Here is a 12,236-nt window from a genome sequence, read left to right on the forward strand (position 1 = left end):
TTTTCAAAATTGTCACTGTTTTTTGTTTATAGCGCAAAAAATAAAAACCGCAGGAGGTGATCAAATACCACCAAAAGAAAGATCTATTTGTGGGAAAAAAATGATATGCGATTATGATGCCATTTGTAGACAATTTAAAAGTCTGATGAAGAAATATTTGAACTGCAGCATACTATGAAAGCAATTCTGCTTGTGACCAGCTTAAATTAATTTGTATGAACTGGAAATATTTGTAACTTTATGTACAGTACATAATTACATAACATTATAATATGGTTCAAATTATAACAAAGTTTATTAAAAAATACCAGATGATCATAATGTCTATTCATTCAATAAATTACATCATTTTCAGTGTAATACTCATTTCATTAAAGGCTTGGTGTTAAGCAATTTAAAAAACCTGGATCAACAGTCACTGATTTAATAATCTTGCATAAAAATGCATAACTGCAAGCTCTATCAGTTTCCTCTTCATAGCCCCGACAACAAAGGCGCTTTGCAATTTTTTTTATAGGTCAGGAGCAGTCTAGGCAATGTTAAAGAGCACTGTGAAGGAAGCCATTGTGGAAGATGAGCTATAGACAGCCTCAGTTATTCACAAGTCCTGTTTAAATGATAATCTGCATAGTCGTTAATATTGACTCAGTCCTCAAATGGCTGCCATCACAAAATGTGAACAATAGTATCCCCTTAATCCAAAAAAAAAAAAAAAAACACGACCAGAAAAGTGCCATAAAAACAAAGTTAATATTTACTGAAAAAGTCATTTGATACTGTTGGCAGACTGCATAGCAATATGGCCATGTACTAAAATGGCATCCTATGTGTCCTGTTGCACACCGTCAGTGCCCTCTGTTACAGTCTCATCTTTTGTAGGCAGCTCTTCACACGGTAAATTTTTTGCTTCAGCAATTAAACGTTTCACTCCCACCATCCACTGGCTGACTTCATTTACATGATCTACCATCAGGGACCTGTGGATTTCATCGGCAGAATTCCAATTGTGAATTTTCAACTCTGAAAAAAAATAAATAAACAGTCACTATAGGTATTTTATTCCTCAGTTACCCATTGCTACCATCTGAAATGAATAGCAGATTAGAAGGAAATGCTTCACCACACTCTAGTTTGGCTAGGTATTAAAGGACAGGACAGCCACTTTTTTTAAGATGCTTTTTATTAATTTTTGCATTATATATTTTAAGATATCGGGGTGATTATACTCAAGTGGTGCATGCGGTTTAAGGAGCACGTGTCAGTCCAGACTGTATTTTAAAAGCTTGACAGCCCACTTTTATTTAAAGGAAACAAAGTTCAAAGAAAATAACAGCAAGGGGGGTTCCACCATTACTGTGTAGTTCAAACCTTCAGCCTCCCGGCTTACTCACTTGCAGCACTGCTGCTTCAGACCTCAGGCCTTTGGGTTGCTCCTCAGAGTGTATGCTCACGCTGCCAGCTGCAGCCTCAGGAACATGGCTGTCCTCCTGACACTCATTTTAATTAAACGTTTTTATTTCCCACAAAAGTGTACAATTTTCCAATGCACAAACATTTACCTCTGTTCAGTAAAATCATTCCACGTATAACATATATAGGTAACCCATAGAGTTCCTGATCAATTACAGAGACTGTTGCTATGTAGTAATGCATTTGTTTTTTTTGGAGCATCAACATACTTTTTTCGATTATGTATGCTTGAAGAGAGTGGCCTATATGACTCGGGCCAAGCTGGACGGCACATGACAGAAGGAGATGTATTCTGCAGCGCTATACACGTGTCAGATGCATTAAGCCAGTGGTCCCAAACTTTGTTATATTTTGCAGGGCACCCTCTATTAAGGTAGATGAATTTTTTGTAGGGCAATGTGATGTTTACGTCAGTCTTCCAGTCAGATAGTCGGGGGGGAGCCTGCCTCATCCAAAGTTTAGTGATTGTTTTCCGGGTAGAAAACAGGGTCTCATGCATAAAAAATTTGGTATATTTGTCAGTGTCAGCGTCTGGAAAAATACCCAGTAGGCACCCCATGTTGTCATGAAGGAAATCTATCACCTGTTTCCAGAATCCCTGCATATATGGGCAGGACCACAGGAGGTGGTAGAATGTGCCTGTTTCTCGATTACATAATAGACATGTGGAATGTTGCCCCTGATTAAATTTAGCCATTCTTACAGGTGTGAGGTATGTGCGGTGTAGAATGTATATTTGGGGTAATCTGTCAGATAGTCTGGGCGAGACAGCTTTGCATGTGTCCAGTGCCTCATTCCAGTCTTCGTCTTCTAGGTTCCCTAGGTCTCCTTCCCATCGTGTTTTTATATTATAGGCTATTTTCATTGACGGGGGAGAATGTAGCATGTTATAGAATATTGATATTAATTTCTCGGGGAGGTCTTCACTTTTGACTACATCCATTATAGGATTGTTGGTGGGATTAGGTATCGATTCTGGGAATTGGGAGTGAATAGCATGTTGGACTTATACAAATCGGAAAAGCGTGCGATTCGGGAGGGTGAATTCTAGTTTTAATGCATCGAAAGTTTTTAATGTGCCAGCAGTGAGTAAGTGTGAAAGGTTGAAAATTTCGCTTCTACACCAAGCCTCCGAATCTGGCACAATCAAGAGTTCTTGGAGTGCTCTATTATGCCAGATGGGAGAGTAGTCGTTATGTAAGGGTATGTCTAGTTTGACAGAGGCCAGTCTCCATATCTTTCTATAGTGGTTTAGGAGTATTGAAGTATTAGTATAGTTATTGTAGTATTATATAGTTTTTTGTAGTATTTTTGATGCCTGCTGCTATGGCGCAAATGGGGTCTGTTGTCAGTTGGGCCCAGGCAGGGCATAGGAGTAAAGTGAATCTCTTCCTGACAGTCTTATCTATATGGAATAACTGGGGTAGTTGGGATGCTAAGTAGTATAGACTGAAGTCCGGTAGGGCCGTACTGGCCAGATCAGTGGGGTTTTTGAGTAGTCGCCATGCTAATTCGTGTCTATTTTTCCCCCAAACAAAGGGTTTGAGAATTGCCTCCATGGTTTTGAAATATTTCAGAGGTAGATATACAGGGGTGTGCCACAATATATATAGAATTTTAGGAAGGAGTATCATTTTAACTGCTTGCCGCCCGCTGGCCGTCATATGACGGACAGACAGCGCGGCTCTTGTTCTGGTCGGGCGTCATATGACATCCGTCCATTTAAACAGGGCATGCAAGCGATCGTGTGTGCGCAGCCCTGTACATTCGGTGGTGGCATGTTACGGAGATACAGCTCGCCACCGAGGGGGGTGAACAGCCATTGGGCATGGCTGTTTACCAAGTGATCACGGCCGATCACAGATGGTACCGCCCCACTTTGCACAGCGCATGCACGTGATCGCGAGCGAGCTGCACGTGCACGTCGGTGGCAGCGTGTTCCCGGGAACACTGCTCGTCACTGACGCTGGTAAACAGCCATTGGCCAGCGGCTTTTTACCACGTGATCAGCTGTGATCCTTTCACAGCCGATCACTAAATGTAAACACAGAGTGGTAACGAAATGTTACCGGGTTCTCCTCCTCACACACCGATCGTGTGTGAGAAGGAGATTGCAGTAACATCTTGTTACCACTTACAGTGTACACCAACACACACTGATTGCCCCTCCAATAAAGAGGACCTGTCACCACCCATCAAAGTACCTGTCACAGTCCATCCGAGTACCTGTCACAGTCCATATGAGTACCTGAGTACCTGTCATAGTCCATATGAGTACCCGAGTACCTGTCACAGTTCATCTGAGTACCCAAGTACTTGAGTACCTGTCACAGTCCATCTGAGTACCTGTCACAGTTCATATGAGTACCGAGTACCTGCCACCACCCTTCAGAGTACCCGAATACCAGTCACCAGCCCATGAGAGTACCCGAGTACCTATCTGTAGCCCATCAGAGTACCCGAGTACCTGTCACCAGGCCATCCGAGTACCTGTCACCTGGCCATCCGAGTACCCGAGTACCTGTCACCAGCCCATCAGAGTACCCGAGTACCTGTCACCAGCCCATCAGAGTACCAGAGTACCTGTCACCAGCCCATCAGAGTACCAGAGTACCTGTCACCAGCCCATCAGAGTACCCGAGTACATGTCTGCAGCTCATCAATTTACCCGAGTACCTGTCTTCAGCCCATCAGAGTACCTAAGTACCTATCTGCAGCCCATGCCTCATAGAATATACGTTGGGGTGTTTGCTTTCCAAAATGGGGTCATTTTGTGGGTAATTCCACTGTCCTGGTGCTCAAGGACCTTCAAAAGTGTAAGAGGTAGGAATGAAATGAGATGTGTAATTTATGCTCCTAGAACGCTTGAAGGTACTACTTCAATATTGGGCCTCTGTATGTGGCCAGGCTGTGCAAAAGTGTCACACATGTGGTATCGCCATACTCAGAAAGAGTAGCAGAATGTATTTTGGGGTGTAATTTTTGCTATATACATGCCATGTGTTATAAATAACTTATAAATTGACAACTTTGTGTAAAAAAAAAAAAAAAAAAAAAAAATGCGTTTTCATTTTTTTCCCCACATTTTCCAAAAACTTCTGAAAAAAAAAAGAACCATTCAAAAGACTCATTATGGCTCATAGATTATATGTTGGGGTGTTTGCTTTCCAAAATGGGGTAATTTTTTGGGCAATTCCATTGTCCTGGTGCTCCAGGGCCTTCAAAAGTGTAATAGGTGGTTGAGAAATGAGATGTGTCATTTATGCTCGTAGAACGCCTGAAGGTGCTACTTCAATGTTAGGCCTTTGTATGTGGCCAGGCTGTGTAAAAGCCTCACACATGTGGTATCACCATACTCAGGAAGAGTAGCAGAATGTATTTTGGGGTGTAATTTGTTGTATGCATATGCTGTGTGTGAGACATAACCTGATAATATGACAATTTTGTAAAAAAAAAAAAATCTTAAATTTTGCAAAGAATTGTGGGAAAAATTACTTAAAAAAACTCACCATGCTACTTAATACCTTGGAATGTCTACTTTCTAAAAAGGGGTCATTTGGGTGGTATTTGTACTTTCCTGACTTTAGTGTCAAGAAATTACATTCACCTGATGTACTGAAGGCCTGATCAGATGTGATCAATTTTCAGTGATTGGCACCATAGTTTGTAGAGTCTATAACTTTCACAAAGACCAAATAATATACACTAATTTGGGTTATTTTTACCAAAACTGTGTGGCAGTATAAATTTTAGCCAAAATTTATGAAAAAAAATTACTAATTAGCAAAATTTTATGACAGAAACAAAGAAAATACCACCAAAAGAAAGCTCTATTTGTGTGAAAAAAGGACGCAAATTTCATATGGGTACAGTGTTGCATGACTGAGTAATTGTCATTAAGTGTGAGTGTGAGAGCGTTGAAAGCTGAAAATTGGTCTGGGCAGGAAGGGGGTGTAAGTGTCCTTTATTGAGGTGGTTAATGAGGTTGATGCGACCTAGTATCCCGAGAGGCGTGCCCATATGTGTTTTAGATTTAATCAAAGCGAACAGGGGTTCCACATTTAGAGAGACAATCGATCGGTGACCTAGTCACGCTCACTCTAAGGTATCTGATACTATTAACTCGCTGTAGGGGTAACTGGGTCTGTAGTTCAGTTTGGGGAGCAAGATCAAATGGGAGAATTTTTGACTTCTCCCAGTTGATCTTGAGTCCGGAAAATGAGCCAAAATGTTCAATTGTTCGTAAGGTTTCATCCAGAGAAGGGCCTGAATCCGCTAGATATATTAGCGCGTCATCCGCGTACATGCTTATTTTTTCTTCTAGATCACCTACACGTAAGCCCTGTATCGATGGGTTACGTTTGATGGATATTGCTAAAAGTTCAAGGCATACAGTAGGGGGATAGAGGGCAGCCCTGTCTGGTGCCTCTGGATAGTTCAAAAGTATCTGACTGCCATCCGTTAGCTGTTACTCTGGCTACTGGGGCCTGGTACAGCAAGTGGATCCATGTAAGAAATTTAGGGCCAAAGCCATATTGTGCCAGGCATTTCCACAAGTAATTCCACTCTACCGAGTCGAACACCTTGGCCATGTCAAGTGTTACCACTACCCTCTCTCCAACATTGTCATGATGGGTTTACATGTCTATGAACAGTTTTCTAAGATTGAATGAGGTGTTCCTGCCTGGCATGAAGCCAGCCTGGTCTTCATGCACTAGGGTTAGGATAACCTGATTGAGGCGCAGTGCCAAAATTTTCGCCAATATTTTTAAATCCACCTGGGGCAGGGAGATGGGTCTGTATGACTCGGTGAGGCACAAATCCTTGCCTGGCTTGGGGATGAGCACTATAATCGCTTCCCTCATGGATGCTGGTAAGTCTCAAATAGGTGAGTGTAAAGGGTAAGCATCTGAGGTAGGAGAGTCTCACTGTATTGTGAATGGAATTCAATGGGTAGCCCATCAGACCCAGGTGACTTGGATTTAGCGAAGCTGGAGATTGCCGTTGCTATCTCCTTGGTTGTTAGTGGTGCCTCAAGTGCTTCTATCTGGGCTGAGGTCAGTTGTGGGAAGGTGAGTTCTTCTAATGCCGCGTACACACGGCCAGACTTGCCAACGGCCTAAACTCCATCGCCATTTCCGACGGAAAGATTTAGAACATGTTCTATATCTGAGTCCATCGGAAATGCTGACAGAAAAAGTCCGATGGGGCATACACACAGTCGGAATGTCCGACCGAAAGCTCCAATCTGACTTTTTCTGTCGGGAAGTCCGGCCGCGTGTAAGCGACATAAGAAGCGATCAATGGGTGTTGAGACAGTGGATGTAGTGGTGGTGTATAAGGAGATAAAAAACTTGTGGAACCATGCTGTTACTGCTGTAGGTTCGGTTACCATCTCACCTGACGGGTTTCGCAGGGAGATCACTACTGGGGGTCTGTCCTCACTGTGAGCCATGTACGCTAATAGCTTTCCCGTTCTCTTTCCAAGTTCAAAGAGTTTCTGTCTAGAGAAGAAAAGCTTTCTTCTAGACATCTCATATTGCAGCTGGTTAACTACTCTAGATTGCAGTTTAAGGCGGGAGGATTTATCAGGAGTTGGGTCAGTCTCATACTGACGTTCTGCAAGGGAGAGCTCCTCCAGTACCTTATCTGCCTTTTCAGCTGTGGTTGTTTTAAGTCTATTAATTCGAGATATCAGAGTGGCCCTCACGGGGATCTTGAATGAGTCCCATATATTTGCAAATGAGATAGAGTAAGCGTTTTCCTGGAAGTATCTTTTCTATTCATCGTCTGACCATCATCTGGTAATAATGAGAGCCAAAAAAGGTTTAGTTTCCATGTCCTAGATCTTTTAACTATAGGGACAGCTAGTGTTATCCAGTACGGACTATGACCCGGCAAGAGTCTAGGGCAAAAGGCCAGATAGAAGGATGATATCAATCTGGGGGATGTACAGGGCCTAGGAGTCGAGGCAAGTTGTTGTGCTCTGTCCAGGTCGGGGTTTAGGGTAGTATTGAAGTCTCCCAACCAAATGGCTGTGCCATAAAGTTGAGTCCCTCCGTCAAGATTGTCATGCAAAATGGAGGTGGTACATAAAAAGCCATTAGTAGAAACTGTTCACCGTATATTTTAGTATGAATGAAAACATAGCGACCTTGTGGGTCCGAGCTCAGGTCACACAACTCAAAGTGCAGGGACTTGGTTACGAGCAATGACACCCCTCTTGCATGTGTGGTATAGACCGAATGCTATGCCCAGCCAAGCCAGGGGCGTTTAAGGGCAAGCTGTAAGTGGTCGTCTATATGCATCTCAACAAGGACTGATGTCGTCTGCCCTTTGTTTTTTAATGTAGGATAGGACGGCTGTGCGTTTAACTTTGTCTCGTAATCCTCTAACGTTCCAAGTTAAGAATTTCAGAGATGCCATGGTATAGTCTGATGTTGATAACAGAGGAGTTTGATCATATAGTACCATGATGTCACACAAGAGGAGGTCATCACTCTATATATGCAGGCAAGCCCTCCAGATATTAAAGAATGTAGAAATACACTGAACATTGCATTCTGTAAATTATAGCATTTTTATTGGTTGCATTGTACTTTTGATATAACAATCCCCACTCCCTCCCACCTAGCCAAAACACCGACCCCAACTGGTATAGGCATGTTCCCATAACAAAACATTAACTTGCGCGTGAAGTGGGTCAAACACTTCATTCAAGTAAAACAGTAACACAGAAAACCTGGATCTGGGCCCTGTGTGAGAAAGGTTGGTGTTGTAATTCTGCTCTGGAATCAAACTTCGTAGGGTATATTGTGGTAAGGCTTATGTGGTATGGCGGGGTAGATTCCAAGGTGAATCTATATACCCACGGTCCAGGTCTCTCTGGTAGTGCAAGGGGGGCAAAACTTCACTGAATAAGTCTTGCATATTGTAAGACTTTTGTGACTAATAGTAGTAGTTCTCTGTTTGTAAAGGGGAATGTTTAAGCTGTTTGCGGCTTCAGCCTAAGTATTTTGTGCAGTTCGGCCATAACGTTTAAAGGTACACTTGCGAATGCCCGGACAAGGTAGCGTTGGTTTAGGGCGTCTTTGAGGGGTAGGCGGGTTGGTCACCAAATATTGTTTTATTCCAGGTGATGAGTATGAAAGATAGGGCCCTTCCATCGCAACAGTGGGTGGTGAGGAGGGGAGGAGGGAAGAAAACAGGGAGGGGGGGGGGGGGGAGAAATAGTGCACACGGCAAACTGGAGATATTGAAAGGGAGGCCCGGTAAGAAGTCTACAGTACCTAAGAAAACTGCAGAGAAGTAGGCTTGTGGTACCTGGTTGCAGTACACAGCTGTGTACTGTATAATGTAAGTAAAAGTGAAATGCAGCGCTAAAAATGATAACCAATGGTAAAAGGCACATCAGACATGGTGACCATTACCAATATATACATAGCTGAAACACATGAAGCATAATACCAAAAAATTGAATATTAGACGGGATATAGTAAAGTCCCAATGTATGGCTATGAATCTGATACAAGAGAGTCCCAAACATAGGCTAAATACGAATGTTGGACTGATGTAGAAATCTTCTCTTGTATATCATGAGTTGTATGATCATGGGAAGTGAATAGATGGAATACGCTTACCAGCAGGAGTGGATTCGGATGCCGCTGACACCGAATCAAACAGGCTCTGAGATCCTTAATGGACGATGGTTGGTCCTGGAAATCCCGAATCTCGAGGTGATCTATCCTCTATGGTCCACATCACGACTGTCCGTTCAGAAGCCCGAGGGGGAATTCTCCGCCACAAACAAAGTCTCCAGAGCATGGATGGTTCCCAAAAAGATAGATAGGACGCCAATAGTGCAGATCAAATGACGTATTTTATTGGATATAACCAATAATCAACAAACGATATCAAAACGTGATCACGTGTAAAACAATAAAATCAAGTGTAGGAAAGAGTAAGGCTCACCCAATGCGTTTCGTCCACATGGATTTCAACAGGGGCATCAAACTCCTCTCCTACACTGTACAAATTTATATAAAAACTATGCCAATCATATGGCCAATCAGACGCCAGCAATGGAGTCATGTGACAAATCGACTCCTGATAGGCCAAAGAGGAATCAGCTGACTGCCTGGGACTGTCCAATGAGGCCACCCACTAACGGGGAAGGAACGTATCCCTTGACCAATGGGGAATTAATAAGAATAAAGATAATAACAATCAAGATGATAGGGAGAGAACCCAAATGATCATGATTTCCGCAGTGCTGTAATCATCTGTGCCCACTCAAAGAGTTCTACAATGCATCAGTACATTTGTCATAAAAGCATATACATAATGCCTAAATCCAGATTGTAAATGTGGGTATCCCAGGAAACATTATGCAGGTTATTAATGAAAGCCCCGTGTGGGTCACATGACCGCATCATTCCTAGCATGGCCAATCGTATTGCATACTGCACAATCCTTCTTATTGGATCTGTGTAGTAAACAGGAAGAACCACAGGGAAATGATCACATGACATGTCTGCTGACATAGTCACATGATCTCGAGAGACGAATCACGTCTCAATCACTAGAAGCCTGAGAGTCATGTGGCAACAAAGGAAGTCACATGCTCTCCTGTGGCCAATAGAACAGTCTTATATTTCCCATCCCACTCGTCCGAACTGTAAGCAGGGAAGGTAATTCCATCCACCACAGCCCAGAAGTGACGGATATAGCGGCGGGGACAACCGGAAAGACAGAAGAGAGAAAAATCTCTCTATCTCCTGGTGTCATGCTCCGAGGAGCTGCTCCATGTTAAATGTAAATGGCTGAACAATAAGGATGAGAAGTGTATGTGCCACCACTAACATGTGCATATATATATATATATATATATATATATATATATATATATATATATATATATATATATATATATATATATATATATATATATATATATATACATACACACATATACCGTAATAAAATAATAAATGATATGTTAAATTTAGGATATGTAGCAATATAAAAATGTGAGTGCATAATGTGTAAGACTATTTAGTCAGCAAATGTAAATGTGCAATAAAGCTCAAAAGCAGCAGACAGGGAAAACAGCATCCTCCCCACTGCATAAATAAATGAGGATGGAATTGAATAAAATTCTGAAATTAAGTGTGCGCTAGAAAGAAGGAGAACATTTCCCCTCGTACATGGTCACTATCCCATAGGGACATGACTAAAAAATAATAATAATGTGAGAAAGTGAAAATATTAAAATAAAAAATGATATGAAAATGTGTGTCCATCCAGTAATATTTAAATCTATGGACCTATAATCTGAAAAAATGCACATTTTCATCATCATTTTTTCAGATTATAGGTCCATAGATTTAAATATTACTGGATGGACACACATTTCCATATCATTTTTTATTTTTATATTTTCACTTTCTCACATTATTATTATTTTTTAGTCATGTCCCTATGGGATAGTGACCATGTACGAGGGGAAATTTTCTCCTTCTTTCTAGCACATTTGGGGATTCAAGCCCCCACACTTAATTTCAGAATTTTATTCAATTCCATCCTCATTTATGCAGTGGGGAGGATGCTATTTTCCCTGTCTGCTGCTTTTGAGCTTTGTTTATTGAACATTTACATTTGCTGACTAAAAAATAGTCTTACACATTATGCACTCACATTTTTATATTGCTACATATCCTACATTTAACATATCATTTATTATTTTATTACGGCACACGTATATATATCTGCACATGTTAGTGGAGGCACATACACTTCTCATCCTTATTGTTCAACATATTGTTCAGCCATTTACATTTAACATGGAGCAGCTCCTCAGAGCATGACACCAGGAGATAGAGAGATTTTTCTCTCTTCTGTCTTTCCGGTTGTCCCCGCCGCTATATCCGTCACTTCCGGGCTGTGGTGGATGGAATTACCTTCCCTGCTTACAGTTCGGACGAGTGGGAGATATAAGACTGTTCTATTGGCCACAGGAGAGCATGTGACTTCCTTTGTTGCCACATGACTCTCAGGCTTCTAGTGATTGAGACGTGATTCGTCTCTCGAGATCATGTGACTATGTCAGCAGACATGTCATGTGATCATTTCCCTGTGGTTCTTCCTGTTTACTACACAAATCCAATAAGAAGGATTGTGCAGTATGCAATACGATTGGCCATGCTAGGAATGATGCGGTCATGTGACCCACAGGGGGCTTTCATTAATAACCTGCATAATGTTTCCCGGGATACCCACATTTACAATCTGGATTTAGGCATTATGTATATGCTTTTATGACAAATGTACTGATGTATTGTAGAACTCTGAGTGGGCACAGATGATTACAGCACTGCGGAAATCATGATCATTTGGGTTCTCTCCCTATCATCTTGATTGTTATCTTTATTCTTATGAATTCCCCAGTGGTCAAGGGATATGTTCCTTCCCCATTAGTGGGTGGCCTCATTGGAGAGTCCCAGGCAGTCAGCTGATTCCTCTTTCCTATCAGGAGTCGATTTGTCACGACTCCATTGCTGGTGTCTGATTGGCCATATGATTGGCATAGTTTTTATATAAATTTGTACAGTGTAGGAGAGGAGTTTGATGCCCCTGTTGAAGTCCATGTGGACGAAACGCGTCGGATGAGCCTTACTCTTTCCTACACTTGATTTTATTGTTTTACACGTGATCACGTTTTGATATCGTTTGTTGATTATTGGTTATATCCAATAAAATACGTCATT

At 41.8% G+C, this 12,236-nt stretch overlaps 1 protein-coding gene across 1 annotated transcript in view; it reads right to left on the minus strand.

Moving 5' to 3' along the window:
• Positions 1–271: 271 nt before the first annotated feature.
• The window catches only part of SRA1 (steroid receptor RNA activator 1), a 31,121-nt gene continuing 19,156 nt past the window's right edge, over positions 272–12,236 (minus strand). Inside the window, exon 5 of the mRNA XM_073620864.1 lies at positions 272–1,020. Coding sequence (XP_073476965.1) covers positions 824–1,020 — 197 coding nt within the window. The 3' untranslated portion in view covers positions 272–823. The remainder of the gene's footprint in view (positions 1,021–12,236) is intronic.

The sequence above is a fragment of the Aquarana catesbeiana genome, linkage group LG03 (assembly GCF_042186555.1).
Source record: "Aquarana catesbeiana isolate 2022-GZ linkage group LG03, ASM4218655v1, whole genome shotgun sequence".
Taxonomy (NCBI): Eukaryota; Metazoa; Chordata; class Amphibia; order Anura; family Ranidae; genus Aquarana; species Aquarana catesbeiana.